The sequence below is a fragment of the Drosophila teissieri genome, chromosome 2L (genome assembly GCF_016746235.2).
Source record: "Drosophila teissieri strain GT53w chromosome 2L, Prin_Dtei_1.1, whole genome shotgun sequence".
Taxonomy (NCBI): Eukaryota; Metazoa; Arthropoda; class Insecta; order Diptera; family Drosophilidae; genus Drosophila; species Drosophila teissieri.
Genome location: NC_053029.1, coordinates 21,200,517 through 21,220,449, shown reverse-complemented (window position 1 = coordinate 21,220,449; position 19,933 = coordinate 21,200,517). Strand labels below are relative to the sequence as shown.

Sequence of the window (19,933 nt, the reverse complement as noted above, 5' to 3'; positions counted from 1 at the left end):
GATTTGGCTCTAAGGTTGCACAGTGGGTTACAGGGGCTACGGACACTTGCCGCTTGTTAAGCGGCATCAACTGAAACAATAAGCAACATGTTGACAGAAAATAAATCGAGCTACGATAACAAGATATATACCTTAAGAAGTTCGTAATTCTAGAAAACATTTCTTAGACTAGTATATACCCATTAAATGTCTGTTATTATAGTGTGATCAGCTTACTTCTTTGTATACATATATTCACTTTGAGCTTAGATCAAGTTATCTATAAGGTTTTAAATGTAAGATACCTTGAGTTGGTTTATTTTCTGATAGGATTAGCTATAACATATTGAGATAACATTTTCGAAGGAAGTCATATTTCCTAGCCCATCCCACTGTGCGAGAGTTAGCTCTATTGTTTCCGAGGGCTTTCACGGTTTCCGTTTTTCGCCGCTATTGTGAGAACGAGTATCAATTACGGCGCAATACGCTTTGTCCGCATCCCGATTTCGGGAGTGCTCCGAGTGCCGCTGCTAATCCTTTTCGCTCCGCAGGACATCCCCATTGTGATCGCCGGGAACAAGGCCGACCTGGCCACCACCCACAGAGAGGTCAAGCTGGAGGAGGTGACCGACTGGGTCTTCTGCGAGCTGCCGCGCTTACGGTAAGTCCAATATGAATCTCAAAGGATACGACAAGCGTCAAATGCGCAACAGCTGCTGCACGCAACAGCAATTAGGGGACAACTGCCAAAAGTTGTGCAACAAAGCCGAGCCACAAAGCCTCAAAACCGCCAAACAGCTGCAATCTTCATAAGTAACGCAACACAGTGGAATTAAAAAGGAGCCATAAATTCTGGCCACCCAGAAAAGCTGCAATGGCAAGAGGCAGCTGGCAAATGGCAAAAGCGCAATTAAATTGCTAGAAATGAAATTAAGCGACAGAGAGCGTGACGGCGGCCATGGAAGGGAGTTGGCCCACCGAAATCAGTTGCATTGTCCACGGGACGGGTGCTGCGCTCATTAAATGCCATTTGTTAGCTGGGGAAGTGTCCGAGCCAAAGTCACGCACTGAAAAAAATTACGGGGAATCAGGGTAAATTGGGCAGAGGATAGTTAGTTTGTTTGAAGTAGTGAAGTATATTATAATCAAAGGAATGTTGGGTAAAAGGTAAAGTTAGAACCAAATAATTCAGATCTCATTTACTTACATTTATAAGATGAAAAAATATATATTCGGTATTTCCCCCACCAAAACTTAAGAAGTAGAAATTTCTCTATTTCTTGGATGTTCCCATCCATTCCCACAAACCGATTATCGAAAAAATTGTTCTGAGTGCAACTAGGTGAAAATCGCATCAGGAGGAATACACCATTTCGCTATTTGCACAAAGGATGTTTCCCCATAATAGCTCCTAATTGGCCGCAAACGGTGGTGCTGTCATGTTAGACATCTACATACAATCGTCGACGGGGACAACTGGTCGTATAGGTGATACATTGGAGTGGTCTTTGAATACTAAGCAGTGGGGCATTCCACATGTGCATATGCATGGGGTCCTTCAGCTTGGCTGCTCTAGAACTGTTCGATTGATGCTATGGGGAACCGCTGAGGGGCTGTGAGAGGTATGATTAGTTGTGGTGATTTATGTTTCCTTTTGATACACAATGGGTGAAAACTATAGAGCTTGTCAAACCCGAGCAGAAAACCGACATTGAGTTAAATGAATAATGTATATGACGAATGAACGCATATAAAATGCAGAAAGGTTATAGGTGAATTGTACAAATATTTATATTTATTTGATGTCTAACTCGTATAGAATTTCGTAGCTGTTTTATTTGCTCTATTTCAAGACTTTAAAGTTTAAGTTAAGCACAACTCTACCGAGTTCAGAAGAAGCCCTGTTGTACAACACTTTTGTCAGTAAAAGTAGATCATAGACCGAATCAACGAGTAGCCTGATTAAAGTCATTGTTTGCACACTAACAATTTTAATGCATTTCTTGCGTGACAACCAGCCGTGATAGCGGGGCCGCATCCTTTCGAATCGCTGCCAAAAAGGACTCGCTGGCCAGCACATATTTCAGAGGCGCTTTTTGCGAGGTAATTGCTTCCTTAATAAACTGCGGGGCGGGACTCGTAAAAATCACTTGCAATCACATACGTGCCTGCCACTGGGAGTGGGACTCCTGGCATAATTCGACTGTCCTGCGAAAGTCGACGGGATGGGCGGCGGCAAAGTGGGCGGGGCACGCTCGTGTTGATGTTTAAGCAAGCGTGCGTAAACTTATTTAAAAGCGACCAAAGAGCGCCACGCAAGAGGCGCACTCAACCGCAAAATGGAGATGACAGAGGCCGCAGGACGAAGGACTGGGGATATGGGATGGAGAATGAAGGATGAAGGACACAGGACACGAGACGCAGGTCAGTTGGCGTAAGCATTACGTACAAATCTCTGTTGGATTAAACATTCACGCAGATTGATGGTGCGGTTTGGTTCCCGGAAGCGGGAGCGGAAAACACCTTGAACCCGTCACTACAAACTCACACCTAGAGGATTTTCCAGAACTCGCGTGGAAAGTGTGTGTGGCGTTTCCTGGCATCTAGCTGCAATGCAATTTGTTGCTGCCTGTCTGTCTGCGGTTAAACGCTTTAAGAGCATGCCACTCAAGTGCATTTATCTGCCTGAATGGGTACTCCCCCACATTGTGCACAGTGTATGCCACACAACGCATGGATACATTGGGGCAGGCCCTACATGGGTAAGTGGTTTACTGTGCCGAAGGTGGGACAATGTATTTATTCAACATTTAATTGCCAAGTCATGCGCATTTTCCTGCCATTTGGCCAACGTTAATGCGCAAAATAAACTCACGTGCGATATCAATTTTACTTTGATTTACTGTTATTGCAGCTTACGGCATTAACAATTTGGCCATCTATTTATTTATTTTGCCAAGTCAGCCGTTGTAACTTTAATTAAATGAAGTTGTCTGAAATACTGAAATATTCTGCCCTACTTTGTCAGCTGTTTCAGTAGCATAAAAACATTAAATCGGAAAAAAATTGTTTTTTACAATGTTTTTTGTTTATGAATATTGAAGTTTAATAAAACCACTTTCAAATAACATTTTTAATATAATTATAAATAAATTTACATTTTAAAATTTGGTGGTGTCATCTGTATACATAATTTATTTTAATACAAAATTTAATATCTCACCCTCTTATTTACTTTTCTTCAAATTAAGGTAGCTCCACCAAAAAAAAGTTAAAAAACAGAGACTAGCAGATACCCGTTACTTAGCTACTGGAAGTGCCCACGAGAAATTTCAACATATTTTAAATTCGTTGTTTATTTTATTATTGTTTTTCCCCATTTTTATCGATATGGCAGAAAAATGTAGTAACGGGTATCTGATAGTCGAGAAACTCGACTATAGTGATTTCTCTTGTTATACCCGTTACTTGTACAGTGAAAGGGTATACTAGATTTGTTGAAAACTATGTAACAGGCAGAAGGAAGCGTTTCCGACCATATAAAGTATATATATTCTTGATCAGGATCAATAGCCGAGCTGGTCTGCTATCTGTCCGTCCGTCCGTCTGTCCGTTGTCCTTTTGAAAAATGTTTTGGAATTTTTTCAATTAATTGTTAGTCTTGTAAATTTCTATCGATTTGCCAACCAACTTTTTGCCATGCCCACTCCAACGCGCACAAACCACCCAAAACTGTCATTGTGAAAATTTCTACTTCGCTTCCACTAGCTGAGTAGCGGGTATCAGATAGTCGGGGAACTATAGCGTTCTCTTTTGTTTTAACTGAACACGTTTGGAAAAAGGCAACAAAGGGCAATTATGACGATAGTATGTAATATTTTGACTGGAGATCAGAAGCTCGAAATCCTTCTCACGGTCTTAATCCTGCCATCGTCCGTTTGCTGAACATTACCTGTCCTCGCCAACATCATCGTCCTCGTCATAGTCATAGTCCTTGCTTCATCCTTATCCCCATTCTCATCCTAGTCCTAGCCCTGGCCTCAGTGTTGTGGGCCCAGGAGTGAATCCTTAGTACCGCACCATTTTGAAGCGTACATGACATGCTTAATTTGGCCATTAGCAACATTTGTTTCGGCACCCCGGACGGTGGTCGATGGCCCATTTGGCCGTTGCGGGCACAAAAACTGTGTTTCGCATTGAACATGCCACATTGTTGGGCTGGTTTGGTTTAGGTTTTTTGGCTCGGCTTTCGGTTTTTATTCGGGCCACCGAAATTCGCTGATGTATGCATTGCGTATGCGATATTTACCCGGTCGTCCCTGATATTATGCAACCTTTTTAAACCGCTTTCCCTTCTCGCAGGGCGAAAGTGCTGGAGTGTTCGGCAAAGGAGGACAGCAATGTGACGGACCTCTTCAAGTCCCTGCTCTCCCTGTCCCGCTTTCTGCCAGCCAGCAGTAGTGGGAGCGGGGGCAGCGGGGGCGGCGGCGAGGCGGCGCCCAGCGGTTTCAAGCGGCGTTCATCGGCATACGTCAGCGCATCGTCCAGTCGCAGTAAGTACTCGTAAAGGCTCACATTTATGCTAACAGAACCAAAAAGTCTGTTTGGTAGTTATACAGTTGGTATTTGGGGAAAATCAACTTACTATTGTAATATGTCAGCAATTCAACACCTCTAAAGCATATACCTTAATAAAAGCAATGGTACAAAGCATATAGCTAGAATCAGTACCAAAATACAGGACAATTTTACATTATTATACCCGTTACTAGACTCGTTAAAAAGTATGTAACAGGCAGAAGGAAGCGTTTCCGATCATCTAAATTATATATATTCTTAATCAGGATCAATAGCCGAGTCGAACTGGCCATGTTTGTCTGTCCGGCCGTCTATCTGTCCGTCGTATGAACGTCAAAATCTTCGGAACTATAAAAGCTAGAAAATTAAGATAAGGCATGCAGATTACAGAGACATAGACACAGCGCAAGTTTGTTAACTGATGTTGCCAAGCCTAACGTTAGATCTTCTGAAACCAACTGCGTCTCTAGAGTCTGCATGCCTAATCTCAACATTCCAATTTACACAGATTAGGAGATTTCTTCGATCTTACGAACAGACGGACAAATAAACCAACGGACGGACGGGCTGACAGTCGAAAGTGCGACGGACGGAATGACATGGCCAGCAAAACTTGGTGATCCTGATCAAGAATATGTAGAACTTATAAAGCCGGAGGCGTTTCCTTTTACCTGGTACATACTTTTCAACGAATCTGGTGTACCCTCGTACTCCGTGAGTGAGTAACGAGTATAGAAATAAATTATAAAAACGTACATGAATTTATAAATGAAATCTGAACCGTTAGCTGAAAATGAAACAATGTTTTATGACATGATTTGCATAGTAAATCCCTTGAGTTGCTCAACATCGCATCCTGAAAGGGCGAATTGCCTTGCTCATCCATTCTGCCAGAAAGACCAGCATAACACACAAAGTCAAAGCTTGGAGCACAAACTCGCCATGGATCCACCACTTGATTTGTTGCCATGGCCAGGCAAAATGGAAATGAAAACCAGATGACGCAAACCCTTTGTTGATTGTTTTTGGCCTCGTCGGTTGGCCGTAACAGTTTCAAATGTCAATTAAACATTCATATTCATGGGCTCTGACTGAAAGTCAGACCTGTAACATGAACAGCTTTATTCGGGGATTTAAATGCCGCCGTAAGAAGCTTAATTAGTGCGAAATTAAATTGCGAGTGCGCCGCCCATTAATGCAATTAAGCCGGTTGCGGATCGCAGATGTCACTAAGCCTGGCTTAAGCCCAATCAATATTTGATGCACATTTATGAATATATTCATTATTTTAAATAGGAGAGAAGCCCTACCCTAATTGGAATTCTTTAAATGCGGCAAGGACTAGGATAACTTTTGGCAATTTGGCTAATTGAATGCAATTAACGTTCCTGTTTCAATTGCCGCCTCTGTCCACTTCCAGCGCCTTTGGGTTAATTAATTGTGAAACTCGGAATCAGGAGTGGAGTAATACGAGCAGGCGGAACAGGACCCTTTTCTTCCGACCCAATTGACAAAGACAAACTCTTTTTCATTATTCATCAGACGACAAAGTGAAGATACCGCCGAAAAGCAAAGCAAAGTCAGGAAAAAAAACCGTCGAGACGGGGTTTAAGGCTTCATAAGGACGAATTCGCTTTCGGGGAGTCCTTCGCCGCGAAATGTTCAAACGAATTCAATTTTATCTAAATGTTTCCGTGCGAGCACGTGTATTAATTAAACAGCTTGACCTCCTAATTACCCTGTAATGGAATGCTTTATTATCTCATTAAAAACTTACTTTGCAGCACATGAAAATAGAACACAAAGGCGGAGACAGCAGCCAAGGGCTCGAGAAGTTCCGAATTTTGCCGAGCTCGTCAAAGTATAAATATCTAGTTAATTAATGTTGCCCCGACTGGCGGGGTACCGAAGTAATTAATTTAATTTTCGGTAAAGAAAAAGTTGTGGAATTATTACAGATCCCGCCCAGTCAGCAATGCCAATATTGTAAGTGTTCGACCTAAAGTCTTTTCGTAAAATTTCGGTGCTGGCCTCATAAGCTATTAAAATGAACTGCAAAGTTGGTCAGCGACGTAGATTCAAGTACTCAACATCCATGAAATTTAAATTCAAATGGTCAAGGACCCCACTAATGTCCTGCCACCGAACATTTCAAGTGCCTACCGAAATGCAACTGTCGATGACAGCCGGACAGGACACGCCGAAAATGGAGGTGGTCTCAAGGACGGGAAACAAAGGGCGAGTGGCAAACTGTCTCCGGTAGTTCAGAGGTTGAGAGACTTAGAGGTGGCAGTGGTGACACCGACGCCCTGGATGTGCCACCGAAAATAGGTCTAAGCACTTAATCACCGGCAGCTCGAGGGGCCCCAAGTCAAGTAATTGCCTTAAAAAGTACAGCGCGACGTATGCAAAACAAATTGCTGAAATTTCATTTAAGACCCTGCCATTTTGTGGCTGAGATTGTGCCACACGTGTTTACGACTTACAAGAGGAGGTTGCAGGATGGTACTCACATTGGCGATGGGTGATGGGTGATGGGAGATGGGCGGCACGAAAAATGGACGGGCTTGTAAGTTCAGACAAAGCCAAAGCTGCAGGCCACATACATGTGCTGCGGCCGGAAAACCCACTTTTCCTCCGCTCCCCACATTGTTGCCGGCTTTTCCACGGCACTCGCGTGGTTTTGGCTCGGCGGTGTGCGCCGCAAGCCCTTTTGGTTCAGACCCACAAACCAGAGCCTAACTCAATTGTGGGTGTTCCCTAACACACATAGCATGCTAAACATATTTGAGCCACGTTAATAGGCGTTTTCCCCTATTCGCAGCCAAATACGGGAAAATCATTTTTTCTGTGCAAGTAAGTTGTGCCCATCTTCATGTTTTTCAATTAATGGTGAATTTGTTTTTTCAGACCACCTGAAAATCTGTCATTTTATTTCATTTCACTTTCATGTTTACAACTTGAAATCATTGTAGAACCGCTTTGTACGAATAAGCTTGCCACTCAAATGAATCACTAGCACTAGCCAGATACCATTCAAATATAATAATAAAACAGGAGAGAACGCTATAGTCAAGTCCCCGACTATTTGATACCCGTTACTCAGCTACTCAACTGAGGGTGGAGTTTGACTGCAACTGCGGCTGCATTTACAACAGTTTCTCATATTACATGACACAAAATGGTTGGAAAATATATGCGTTTATGTAAAGCACTTTTTTGCTGAACTTTTCAACTTCGGGGGGGTTTTAGATGTGGCGCAATTGATGTGGCAAAACCTCTTTATACTCGCGATGGAAGGATAATAAACGCCCTTTACAGCGCTGGACGGTTTTGCGTTTTTCTTCCCTGGAATCGGCGATTTTCCACTGCTCGTACTGTGTCCGTGTGATGGAAGCAGAGTAGAAAATAAAACAAATTTAATTTAAATTTCCCTAACACGGCGCACGAATCTATTCCCGCCGCATATGCACAATTTATATCCCCGAAACCGAACCCCACTCTATTTTGTTTTTGTGTCTGGATGGCGCCACTGCTGTGTGCGAGTCCTCGTTTCGGATTCACCCGCAGATCAGTGGGAATGGGAATGGGAATGCCGCCCCAGCGAAGCCGTATTTGTAGTCCTGGCATTTTCGCGCGCTTTCTGTCAGCGGCAGCAAATGTGCCTCTTATGCCACCCATCCCCCTTCCGCTCCCACTTGACGAGCCTGACGCCTTTTTTTGACAACAATGGCGTCGGCGGCCATTTTGTTTGCACTTGACACCGCCGACACACGAAAAGTATGCAACACTCTGCCGCAGAGTGCCACTGGTGGCTCAATAATTCTGTTTGCATCGCCGGTCGTACTTCGCAACTACACCCGCAACTAAGCTGCCGAATTTAATAACTAAATTGACTTGGTTCTGGCCTGGCTGTGGCATTCCCTTTGTATTTGTATTGCGGCTCTCCTGCCGCACAGCCCCTTGCCGCGCCAGATGCCAATTGTTTTCCCATTGTAAGCCCTTCTTTGTTGGCGGCTTTATTGCTCGCCCGGCGGAACAAAAAGGTTTGTTTACCGCCAAGACAAACATCTGCGCGAACACCTTTGTGCGACCTTAACACTCTCCTTGGCAGTCTAAGCCGGCTGATTGAGGATTACTGGGAAGTTAATGACTCCATTGACACTGATTTCCCATATTTAATAGGCTCAGCTTTAGAGACAGCTTTGGAACCACTTAATTGAAAGTGATGTGCCTTCTCTTGAAGTTTATAGCACGGCAGAGTGCGAAATATATTTTGGAAATTTCATACAAGTATGCTAAGAACAAAGTCTTGTTGGTGAAATAATAACAATAATTTTGCATTTTTTAATAAAAATCAGGTATTGAGATATATTACACAAATCTTCATTTAATAATAATCTCTTAATATAATAATTTATGGAAATTTAAGGTGCTTATACATAAAAATGCTTATACAACTATTACCTTATACAACTGGTACCTTATACAAATAACCAAAATTGTGTTAATTAAAAAAAAAAAATTTTAAATACAAATATTTAAAGGGTTTTTCCATTTGTTTGCTGCGACTAATATTACCCTAACTTTGTAATAAATATATGTATTTGTAAAGTAGGTGTACATTTCTGTTCCTGATTAATGATTATGTCACAGGGTTTGCGTTTTAATAATTAAGAGAAACATAATAATATTACGGCCAGAAATCCTTAAAGCTTAAACATACTACTTCATCCATGATTTTAATTGAACTTCGACTTGTTTCGTATGTTTTGACGACCTTGCCCTGCCAACTGCGAATGAGTATCTTTGCCATCTCTGCTCCTTTGAGTCCGCATATCGCATCGGCGGCACATGCATAACGCATAGATCCCAAGAGAGTCAGCGAAAAGTGAGTGGGATTACCTCTTTCTTGAGATGAACTTTGACTGTGCAACCGACTGTAAAAAATCCCATTTCGAGAGGTAACTGGGATGTGGAACTCGCTCACCGGCTCTTTGTGTGCGTCGTTCATAAGTTAATTACGTCAGCGGCTGCAGAGAAGGCAGGCAGTTGGGATACAGGGATGTTGGGATGTTGGGATGTCCGGAAGTACCAGTTGCTCCGGCAACTGGAAAGGACCACATCAGTGGGACAAATTGGATTTGAGCTGCATTCGCAGTTCCGAAATCGCGCAGTCCCTTTGAGTTGGCATACAGCATACGACCACCATTAAATGCACTCGTGGATACTAATTAGCCGCGCGTTGCCATTTATTTGTTGCAGATAAAAATCGGATGAACAGCCCGGCTCTGGGAGGCGCCAGCGGCAGTGGCGACAAGAAGGGCTCCAGCCTCGTGGACGCCGTCGATGTCGCCACCACCAGTGCGGAGGCCAAGCTGAAGCCGCGTTCCAGGTGAGTGCGACACGCGCCTGCTTAACCGGATGGAGTCCCTGGCCACTTCCGGTTCCCGTCTGGCCTCCCAGCTGACCAATTCAACCCACTTCCATTCCAGATCGCTCATACGCCGCGCATCACGCAAGACCAAGCAGCAAATCAACAACGCATCCGACGACTGCAACGTGCAGTAAACCGTTATTTTGGCCGCTAGCGCCGCGCTTAATTATGTTATTTAGTTATTATGGTTGCCACAATGAGAATTAATAATGTACGCCAGTTAATTAGCGTGCATAAACAAGTGCCGCCGTATTTATTTTCGGTGCACTGAGCTGAACATGCTGATAAAGCTACCGAACTCACAAAAACCACTTGCTCAAGGGTAGAACAATTTCGATGAATTTGCCACTCTGTAAAACATTTTATAGTTTGTAACTAGAGCTTCAAAACGATGCCGTCATTACACTGGCCTGAGAATATAAATATTTCGAAAGCTACTTTGATTAGGTAAATTTGTATTTCAGTATGAAAAGATTTCATAGCTTCTAAGCCATGAGAGATCAATATCCTTAACAACAGGCAAAACATAGCGCATACAAATATCAACAGCAAACAATTATGCGTCCGTTGCGATCCGGTGTCATAGCGGCATAATAGATAACCGATTATTCCGACATTGAGCTTACTTGCGAGGCATTGTGCACACAAAACGATTTGAGTTTCGCTTAATAAGGTCGGAAGGGACCAGGTTTATTTAAATTTGAATTTAATTTTGATTTCTCCCATGGGAGAAGGGAGTTTGAAGACTCGTAGCGCCGTTAAAGGAGTTCCTTTTGATGGCTAAATAATAGCTCAGTCGCGTTGTTCGTGGTTTTTCGAGGGAGGACTAAGTAAATGCGTTTTCGACTGGCTGATTGTCTTAATATTGTGACAGGTGCCATAGCCCTAAGGTACATTCTATGATACTAATTTATGAATCTCTATCTGCACCCTTAGCCTACACCATGGTTAATATTTGAACCTTCAGTCCCCCTCAGTCCCCTTCAGTTAATTCAGCCCCGATATGAATGTTTATATTGGCTTGGGCAGAACTCGTACGTTTCGAATCTGCAGTAAAACGCAGCACGGAATCGCAACTTTTGCACAAGTAAGGAATTTTCGCGGCATTCTCCTCGGTTCCAGCCACGTAAAATAACAGGAACTTTAGCAGAGAGCGCAGAACAATTTACTATGCAAAAAACGTAATTGCAAAATAAATTTGATGGGGAGGGTCCCGAATGCTTATCAAGGATAATACAGGGTGAACTTCTTATGCCAAAATGCCAAATCAAATTGCCCACAATGCACATCCTGTTCGCAGGAGGCGTACGGAAGAGAGTAATCGATAAATCTGTTTTTAATACGAAACTTGTATCCTTTGGCACAAGCTACACTTGCAGCTGGATAAGTGGTGCGTGGGTGTGTTCGTCAGTGTGTGATAAGAGTCCTTTGTGTTTGTTTACCGGAATGTGCTTAGAAATAAGATTTATTTAAAAGACTACTTTTAGGTGGTACTGAGTACGGCGGGGATATTTAAAGCATCTGTAAATGGATGATATACGGCATATGCAAAGTGAATTGTGATTAAACAAAATACATCTAGACGCACGTGTGTTTTGCGCTGTGTGCGAGCTGAAAAATGAATGCAAACAATGCACACAGTGCATGCAGTAATGGATTCGAACTACTGTAAACAACTGGGAAGGGACAGAGGCGTCTGAATGCCCCCAAAATAGTATTGTATTCGTCCATGGATGATTGTAGTTATATGTGCGGCATTATAAACCGCTTACAGTACACATACGATACATAACATAGTCAGTACCTAAACATGTTTTGTGTGAAAAGTTTGGATGTTTGTTTTATAAGTAATACGTTTACACATTGTTACTAGGTGTAGTTATTGACAACAAATCTGCAGAGTCCAACGCACTCGATCTCCGACCACTCGTAACCACTCGCGTATATCAAGAACCAATGGGAACATAAGGGTGTGGAGGTTTCTACCCTGTCGACGAGGGACCGCGAGATGCTAGATATATTATTCGACCTACCCGATTTTAAATACATATTCGTCTACGTAGTTCAAACGTTTCACCAACCGGGAGGACCGCACTTACCTACTCTACAGAATCGAAAGATCGTGGCCCATGGACTAAACATAGTCTGGGGAAACCAAAATTAACTCTCTAAGTGTGCGTATGTGTGTCATGTACTTGTAACTAATTGAATTTCAATTCAAATTGAATTATTGACAATTGTATTAGCCAGTTAAAATAAACCACAATGCGTCCCAGGCATCGCAGTAAAATGTTTGATTCCCTTGCATAATGGATTCCGCCTCGTTTCTCATTCCGTTTACATCGGCGCGCATCATCGGCGCGAGGCATCAGACCACGGGATCCGGACTCGGATCGGAATACCCCCTGCTCATAGGCGGCTACCAGCCTGGGAAATGGCATAGTGAGCAGTTTGCACTAAATCAATTAAAGCTAGTGCCGCTCCCAGTACGGCACCCGTACTGGTGCACCGACCGCAGAATCCATTAAAAGTAACTAATGGAATTTCATTCGAATTATATATTGCGATTCCCATAAATTGTACAATTGCGTAAATGCCGATTGCCGGCTTAGAGGAGCCGGGCTGCTGCTGATTTGAAATTTGCATATGCACTTGCGGCGGGATGGCGGTGGGCTGTTGGAATGGGACTCCCGTAGGGATCCGTGGAGCAAGCCGCTTTGGCATCCACCGCAAACAATAAACAGCTTTGCTGGCGCGGCCTAATGAGTTTGCATTATGCGCAATTCAGAATGCAATTTACTGTGCCATTGATTTTGCATTAAATTGGCTTAGACCGTGCGCTTTGCTTTCGAAAAGTACGGGAAGCCCCCGCTTTGAGGCGGTACGTTTAAGCTTAGAATTATGTTTTTAATAGGGCGCAATGCTAATTTCAAATTGAAATTGCAACGGAATTGCGGCGCCACCTGGCGGTTGCCAGGGCTCGGTAAAGCCTGGCGCCCCCTGGCGGAAATCACGTACGCGAAACAGCTGTTCTCAGCTGCTGTCTTTTTTAGGGCATTAATCCATGCTGCGGCGCTGTTTTGGAATGGCCATGAAATATATTGGTAACTGAAAGATATAAGCTCCTGCAAACTCGACTAGCTAACTCCTGGCCATGCTCCACAGACATTGGGGCCAACCTGACGGACCCCATGTTCCAGGGCTGCTACGGCGGATCCCAGAAGCACGAGCCCGACCTCGACATTGTCTTGAAGCGCGCGTGGCAACAGGGTCTGCAGAAGATCATCGTCACCGCCGGCTGTCTAAAGGACGTGGATGAGGCACTGGAACTGGCCATCAAGGATGGTAAGCCGCCCGTAAGGATGTGTCCTTTGGAGTTGGAGCTTAAAATTGGGAGTCGCCATTACATGTCCCTATCGAATTATTTCCTGATTGCTCTTGGTGTTTAGTTAGCCTTTTCCTGACAAACAGCTTCTGCTAAATGCCCATTTATATTCACAAGTTTTTTCCTCCACAGAACGCATCTACACCACAGTGGGCACACACCCAACCCGGTGCGAGGAATTCATACCGGACCCAGAGGGCTACTACGATCAGTTGCGTTCCAGGATCAAGTCAAATCGCACCAAGGTGCTGGCCGTGGGGGAGTGTGGTCTAGACTACGATCGCCTTCAATTCTGCGGCCAGGAAACCCAGCGTCTGTATTTCGAGTTGCAACTGGACCTAGCGGCCGAGTTCAAACTGCCCCTCTTTCTGCACATGAGAAATGCTGCCGAGGATTTCTTGGCCATCCTGGAAAGAAACCGGGACAAGATCGAGGAATGCGGCGGCGGAGTGGTGCACAGTTTTACAGGAACCTTGGAAGAGGCCCAGCGCATCCTCGCCTTTGGTGGCCTCTACATAGGTCTAAACGGGTGCTCCCTCAAGACGGAAGAAAACGCAGAAGTGGTGCGCAAGCTACCCAACGACAGGATTATGCTAGAAACCGACTGCCCGTGGTGTGGCATTCGATCCTCGCATGCAGGACATAGGCACTTGACCACCAAGTTTCCCACCGTCAAGAAGAAAGAGAAATGGACAGCCGAATCCCTAATAGACGGACGCTGTGAGCCATGCCAAATCAGGTAAGCATTATTAATACCCTACCCTAAATATGGGGGTGGTATGAACTCATTGTTTTCCGTTTCAGCCAAGTTTTGGAGGCCATTGCCGGATTCAAACAGGAGCCCAAAGAAGAGTTGGCAGAGTTATACTACCAAAACACATTGGACTTATTCTTCAGCAAAGCAGAAAAGAAAGAATAAAACAACATGCATTTACATTCAATGCGTTTACATTTATTTTATTATTGTTTCTCGAGTCTAAATGCAAATGAATTCAAAAATACGCAATTCGACTTTGATTTGTTAGGTTACATCGGTTTGGATTCATCGATCTGCAGTTAGCACAGACCAACTATAATAAACATTTAGATGTGTAAATAATTGTTGCATATGGCTAAGTTTATTAACGTTCATGATTACGCACTGCTATGTGGTGAATATAAAATGGATCGCCCAAAAAAATATATTTATTTCTTTCGACTCGAACTTGTATATTCTCTCTGGAGTCTAATCTAAACTCTAATAGAGTGTCATAGCTTAATTATTGCCACGTTTTTGGTTACGAGTTTGCCAATATTCATCGATTATTGGTGGAGCCTTGAAAAGCCTATATACACAATATTTTGTAAATATTTAAAAAGTCTATCAACTATCAAGTAGTACGCTTGTAGGTATTAAAAAGTCGGAATTTGGTGGATAGGAAATATGTTTACCTTATGGGCATGCTATAGATCTCCGTTAAATTTAAAGTGTAAAACAAACAAGATCTGGAGCTAAAACTTACATTTTGTTCTAGGTTTAATGAACTGATATTGATATGAATGCAAATGATATTGTTAGTATTAAACATTGAGAGAGGGCGTCTATTTACTCGGGGATGCATTTAAAATGGCAATAAAAGATTCAGTCCAATGGAAATGATATGATATGAACATATTCATATAGCACTTTAAGTTTGTGCGAAAGCCTGATCCCTTTTCGCTTGGCAGTAGATAGTTTTCGTTTTTAAAAGCAGATTCAATTGCGTTACTTCTTTGCAGATAGTAAAGTTACAGTGGGATATCGAGTATTGGGTTAACGTTTTAACTCGAAATCTAATTATTCAAGACAATGTATTATGGGTTCTATTGGAAAATACTCTCAGACATAGCCCAATTGACTCGCAGTTGATAGTATAAAAAATTATAATACAAAAGTAAAAAATACTCAAAACGATTACGATAAATTCCATTTATTAGGCGTCACATTAGTTTCGAGTGATTGTTAAACTCATATTCATATGTATGTACATAAGCAAGGGAAATTATAAATATGGGAAATACATAAACATAAAATATCTTTAAACAGAAGTTCTCTAAATTCGAGTTTTATATATAAATAAACATACGACTGCTAACTGTCTTCCATATTGTATTCACTTAACAGAGAAAGCCTTTCGACACATTTTTGGGATATAGGAAATCAAGAAAGGTGTTGATTAGTTCGAGTTATACTTAATGCTCTTGTTAAATATCGTATATCGAATATATTGTATTGTAATCATATGTATTTAAGTTGTATGCTGTGTTTCGAGTTTTCAGTTTCAAACCAAACTCTGCAGAGCCCCGCAGTGGAGCAGGCGTCGGGCCTCATGGATATTCATTGATTAATTATTATGGTAATAAATATGCTGCTTCGCTTAAGTCTATAGGTTAATTCAATGTATTTTGGGAGCGCTGCGATCGTTTATCTTCTGGTTACGCTTTAAGGTGGCTCCGCGCTTTATTTGATCCATCAGCGATTCGTGACAGATGCGAGGGTCCGGCTGAAAGAGTACACAAAAAGCGGGTAAGAGGAACACTTTGCTTGCAACACCTTAGGTCTATCGTTAGATCGTAGAGCAGTTAGTTGGTAGAACGTGGCACTGAGTGGATTAGCTGCCAGCTGGCTTAGTAGGCTTCAAACGAACGAGAACGACTAGGAACGAACAAAATACCTTAGCACTTAGCACTGATCTTCGCAAGTGGCATTGGTGGATGAGCTGGTGTTGGGATAGGTGGGTGGTCTACGGTATTGCGCACTGGGTCGCGATAGTTTTTGTGGATTTTGATACATCTAATAGCCATGATGCCATGGACAGAGCATAGAGATTGTTGGCAATCGAGTGAGTTGCTGTCGAAGTGCACTACTTACCAGGGCCTTACTGTTGATGAGATTTCGCACGGCAAATGCTCGTCCAGACATTCCCTGCTTTGCCAGTTTCGCGTTGAGATTCTCGAGGAATTCGGCCTTGGTCTTGGTCCGAATACTGCCAGTCTTTTCGATATTTGTGCTTGTCGCATAGTCTATTGATATGTGTTGTCGGTATCGATACGGGTGCATAAAAGAAAATGGTAAGCAAACATGATCGATCAATGGTTGTGTGGATGTTGGCTTGCGAAGAAGTGGTTAATATAGTGGTCAATCCAAATGGAAATGCAAAATAAAATCCAACAATTGTTGGTAAGAGTTCGACACAATGTTTGATTGATGATTGGAAAAATTGGAATGAAAGTTAACTGCGGATCGAGCTACGGCGGAAACTGCATTTCCATGTTGATCCGATAGTTTCCAGACGCACTTGACACAATCTCAATCAGGTTAATTAGCAGCACTTTCCAAACGATAACACAAACGAAAGAAAAGCAAAAAAACATATGCAGCATGCGCCAAAGGTAAACTTAGAGCTAACATCAAATTAAAATTGAATGGTCTCAATCGAGCGAAATCGAAAATCAGCAAAACAATAATATTCAAAACAGCGCTCATTCCTTGCAATCAAATCATACGTAATGAAATCAAACTAACTCAAATCATTGAATCGAATCAATTCAAATCCAGCTCGCGTTCTTACTTGGATGATGTGCCGGAGAATGGGCATGGGCATTGTGGTTATAGTGGGCAGCGCCGCCGTTACTGTTGCCCCCAGCAGCATCGCGATAGTAGTGCTGCTGCTGAGCCTGCTGCTGGTGATGGTGGCCGCCACGCGAGGTTGTGGCATAAATGCTGGCCAAGGACCCAGACCCAGTAACGGGCGAGCCGCACGTGGGCGAGGCCGAGGGCGAGTGAAACTTGACGGCCGTTGTCTGTATGAATGGATTCGTGGAGACGAATATCTTTTGCTGCACACTAGAGTGGCGTGAAGGAATGGCTGGCTGGCGTTGCTGGTGTTGCTGGTGCTGCAGCTGATGTTGCTGTTGTTGCTGGTGCTGCTGCTCCGCCAAGTGCTGCTGCTGTGCAGCTCTAAGCTTCTGCTGGGGAAGCGGCAACTGCGGGCGCTGACCTAGGTGTCCATTGCCGTTGCCAATGCCTATGCTTGCCGGCTGTTGATACTGCTGCTGCTGCAACCGTTGCTGCTGCTGCATCATATTCCTGGGCAGCGTGGCCGTGGTCGAGGCTGCTGCATAGGCGCTCGAGTGAGACGTGTTCTGGCCAGTGGGCGGACGGACAACCTTCTTGGGCATCGTGGCCGATGCACTGGCGGCGTAAATGGGCGGCGGTGGGGGATCCTCCAGAGGAGGCGGACAAGTGTAGTGCTGCTGCGGCTGTTGGTGGTGCTGATGGGAATGAGCCTGTCTCATGTTCGGCGATTGCGCAGCTGCTGTATTTTTGGTAAACGAACTTGAGTAGGTGGCCATGTCTTTGCTGTTAGCAACTGCTGCATTCGGCGGCTGCGGTGGCTGATAATGCGAATTGGCCGAACCAGGGGCCGCTGCCATTGTTGGTGGGGATGCGGATGAAGAGTTCGAGAATGAGCTGACTTTGGAGAGCAACGATGATGTGGATGAAGACAGGGGAAAGTGAGGCAATGCATTGAATGAGGTGGTCGGTGTTAGAATGGACGGTTTAGTGCTGCTGCTGGCCGTATGGGCCGATGACATTGGTGATGATGAGGTGCCGAAACTAGCGTAAATTCTATGCTGTTGCTGGTGGTGCAGCTGGATTTGTTCAGATTTACCGTCATAGTGTTGCTGCTGTTGCGGCTGCGACATGGGCAAGCCACTCCGCATGTAGATAGACTCTCCCCCGGGCGCCTGCTGGTTGCCGTAGATCCCCTCGACCTGCTGCTGCTGTTGCTGTTTGCCGCTGAGTCGTGCATTGAGCTGTGCAATTAGGTTCGGATTCGCCTTTGGCTGTGTCGGTGGCAGTGGGTGAGCATGTCCATTGGGACTGGGGCTGCTGGTGCGGAAGCTTGACATGCTGTTGACCAGTTTGGGCTGGGCGTATATGCTGCCGCCACCCCCTCCGCCCGCGGCTGGTGATGAGGTGCGGAATGTCTGGTCGTGAATGTATGTCAGTGATCGTGTGGTTGTGGCATGAGAAAAAAGAGAGGAAGACGGGCGCTAATTAAAATTTAGCCAAAACACGACCAAAGCTAAGCTCTAGAGTTATCTATGAATATAGCATTACAACTAAGCTGGAAGGAGGGCAGACGTTTTAGGCCAGACGAAGACAGCTGTTAGTTTAGGTTAGTTAGCCCGCGAGATACCCGCTGGTCACTTACGGCATCGACTTGATAGACAGGCGGCGGCGGTGGCTGATGTTGCTGCTGGTGAAAAAAGCGATGCGGGTTGGCCATCTGCTGACCGCCTGGCTGTTGACCCGTGGCCAAGGCCTGAGCATATGCGTGCAGATCCAAATAGTCGTGGATTACGGTCAGGTCATCTTTCGAGGGGGAGTTGTGCGCAGACTACGTGGGGTATAAGGGTTTCGGTTTGTGTGTGGTAGTGGTAAAGCAAACGTAAGTTGAAATAAAATGAAATGATAAGTAGTGCAAGAAAATCAATTGAAGGTGGGTCTCTCGAGCACTAGATAGGCCCAAAGAATATAAATATACTGTCTTTTATTGGGGAATAATTCTTGAGTATCCAAAATGTATTTCAAGTTTAAAGCGTTGCCCAATGAGCTCAAAATATACCTACATTTGTATTCTTCGACACGTAAGGTATGCTATTGATGCTGACATAAGAAAATATATGGAACTAAGCTCAGGTTAGAGGAAAGGCATGCTAAAAATCTATTATTTTTACGTTAGCAAAGCTACTAAAAGTCCTACAGTTTACGATTAGTGATAGGCATATGGATCCTGTGACACTTGAGAATTATAAAAAATATTGTACCCAGTTAGGTTGCAAAGTCAATTAGCCAGGTGAGTGTAGGAATTCTAACATTTTGGTACAGATGGGAACTGGCCTAGCGTGCACACACCTGCAATAGGGGTTGCTGCAGCTGCACATGTTGCTGCTGTTGCTGCTGAAGCTGGTGCTGTTGCTGTTGCATGCGCCTGAGTGACACGGGTGATGCTGGATGGTGCCGCATGGCTGCCAGGGCTCTTACCGTCTCCGATACTTTCAGCGCTGAGCTGGGAATCTGGGCCATAGAGTCCAGCATGAATGGCGGGGGTGGCGGTAAGTGCTCGCTGGAGCTGCTTAGTTGGTGATTCTGCTGCGACAGAGTCGCGTGCTGTGGTTGCTGCTGCAGCTGCGTTGCGTAATTAAATCATAAGTTAAAGAGTAATAGCAAAATGAAAACCGAAGAGTGTGTGACCCAGAGTTGAGCGGCTTAGCGACTACCTTATATTAAGTGACTAACTTAGTTGGGTGTAGGGTGTAATTAATCGTTTTAACTTACCCCGACCGAGGCATTGGGACTGGGGGTCACCGACGAACTGCGTCTAACTGGCGGCGGTGGCTTGGCCTGATTGATGGACGAGCGACGTCCGATGCGCGTGGAGCCACCGCTGGCTGCTCCTCCTAGGAAAAGTAAAAATCATAGTAAGTAAGGCGGTCATTTTGCGCATCAAGTCATTGGTTTATGC

The 19,933-nt window shown here is 44.2% G+C and overlaps 3 protein-coding genes across 38 annotated transcripts in view; 2 read left to right on the top strand and 1 right to left on the bottom strand.

Moving 5' to 3' along the window:
* Window positions 1-11,433, top strand: part of LOC122625881 (GTP-binding protein Di-Ras2) — a 30,523-nt gene extending 19,090 nt beyond the window's left edge. Inside the window, exons 4-7 of the mRNA XM_043805930.1 lie at window positions 531-640; window positions 4,342-4,532; window positions 9,823-9,952; window positions 10,053-11,433. Coding sequence (XP_043661865.1) covers window positions 531-640; window positions 4,342-4,532; window positions 9,823-9,952; window positions 10,053-10,128 — 507 coding nt within the window. The 3' untranslated portion in view covers window positions 10,129-11,433. The remainder of the gene's footprint in view (window positions 1-530; window positions 641-4,341; window positions 4,533-9,822; window positions 9,953-10,052) is intronic.
* Window positions 11,434-12,995: 1,562 nt separating this feature from the next.
* LOC122611441 (putative deoxyribonuclease TATDN1) lies at window positions 12,996-14,315 on the top strand. Its single transcript, XM_043784545.1, has 4 exons — window positions 12,996-13,098; window positions 13,160-13,339; window positions 13,512-14,118; window positions 14,184-14,315. The coding sequence occupies exons 1-4, from the start codon at window positions 13,059-13,061 to the stop codon at window positions 14,296-14,298; spliced, it is 942 nt and encodes a 313-aa protein (XP_043640480.1). The 5' UTR covers window positions 12,996-13,058; the 3' UTR covers window positions 14,299-14,315.
* Window positions 14,316-15,312: 997 nt separating this feature from the next.
* The window catches only part of LOC122611437 (protein MTSS 2), a 45,683-nt gene continuing 41,062 nt past the window's right edge, over window positions 15,313-19,933 (bottom strand). For 8 of the 36 annotated variants that reach the window (XM_043784507.1, XM_043784517.1, XM_043784510.1 and 5 more), the window contains 6 exons: window positions 19,747-19,868; window positions 19,324-19,596; window positions 18,620-18,805; window positions 16,970-18,392; window positions 16,270-16,421; window positions 15,313-15,901 (listed from right to left, as the gene is read on the bottom strand). In XM_043784507.1, coding sequence (XP_043640442.1) covers window positions 15,794-15,901; window positions 16,270-16,421; window positions 16,970-18,392; window positions 18,620-18,805; window positions 19,324-19,596; window positions 19,747-19,868 — 2,264 coding nt within the window. In that variant the 3' untranslated portion in view covers window positions 15,313-15,793. Of the gene's footprint in view, window positions 15,902-16,072; window positions 16,192-16,269; window positions 16,422-16,969; window positions 18,393-18,619; window positions 18,806-19,323; window positions 19,597-19,746; window positions 19,869-19,933 lie in introns of those variants that run through there. The other 28 variants (XM_043784514.1, XM_043784531.1, XM_043784536.1 and 25 more) reach the window with 17 other exon arrangements.

Coding starts and splice junctions, on each gene's coding strand:
- LOC122611441 (XM_043784545.1), top strand. CDS start 13,059: ATGCTGCGGCGCTGTTTTGGAATGGCCATGAAATATATTG. Junction 13,099..13,159: donor AATGGCCATGAAATATATTG/GTAACTGAAAGA, acceptor CATGCTCCACAG/ACATTGGGGCCAACCTGACG. Junction 13,340..13,511: donor GGAACTGGCCATCAAGGATG/GTAAGCCGCCCG, acceptor TTTCCTCCACAG/AACGCATCTACACCACAGTG.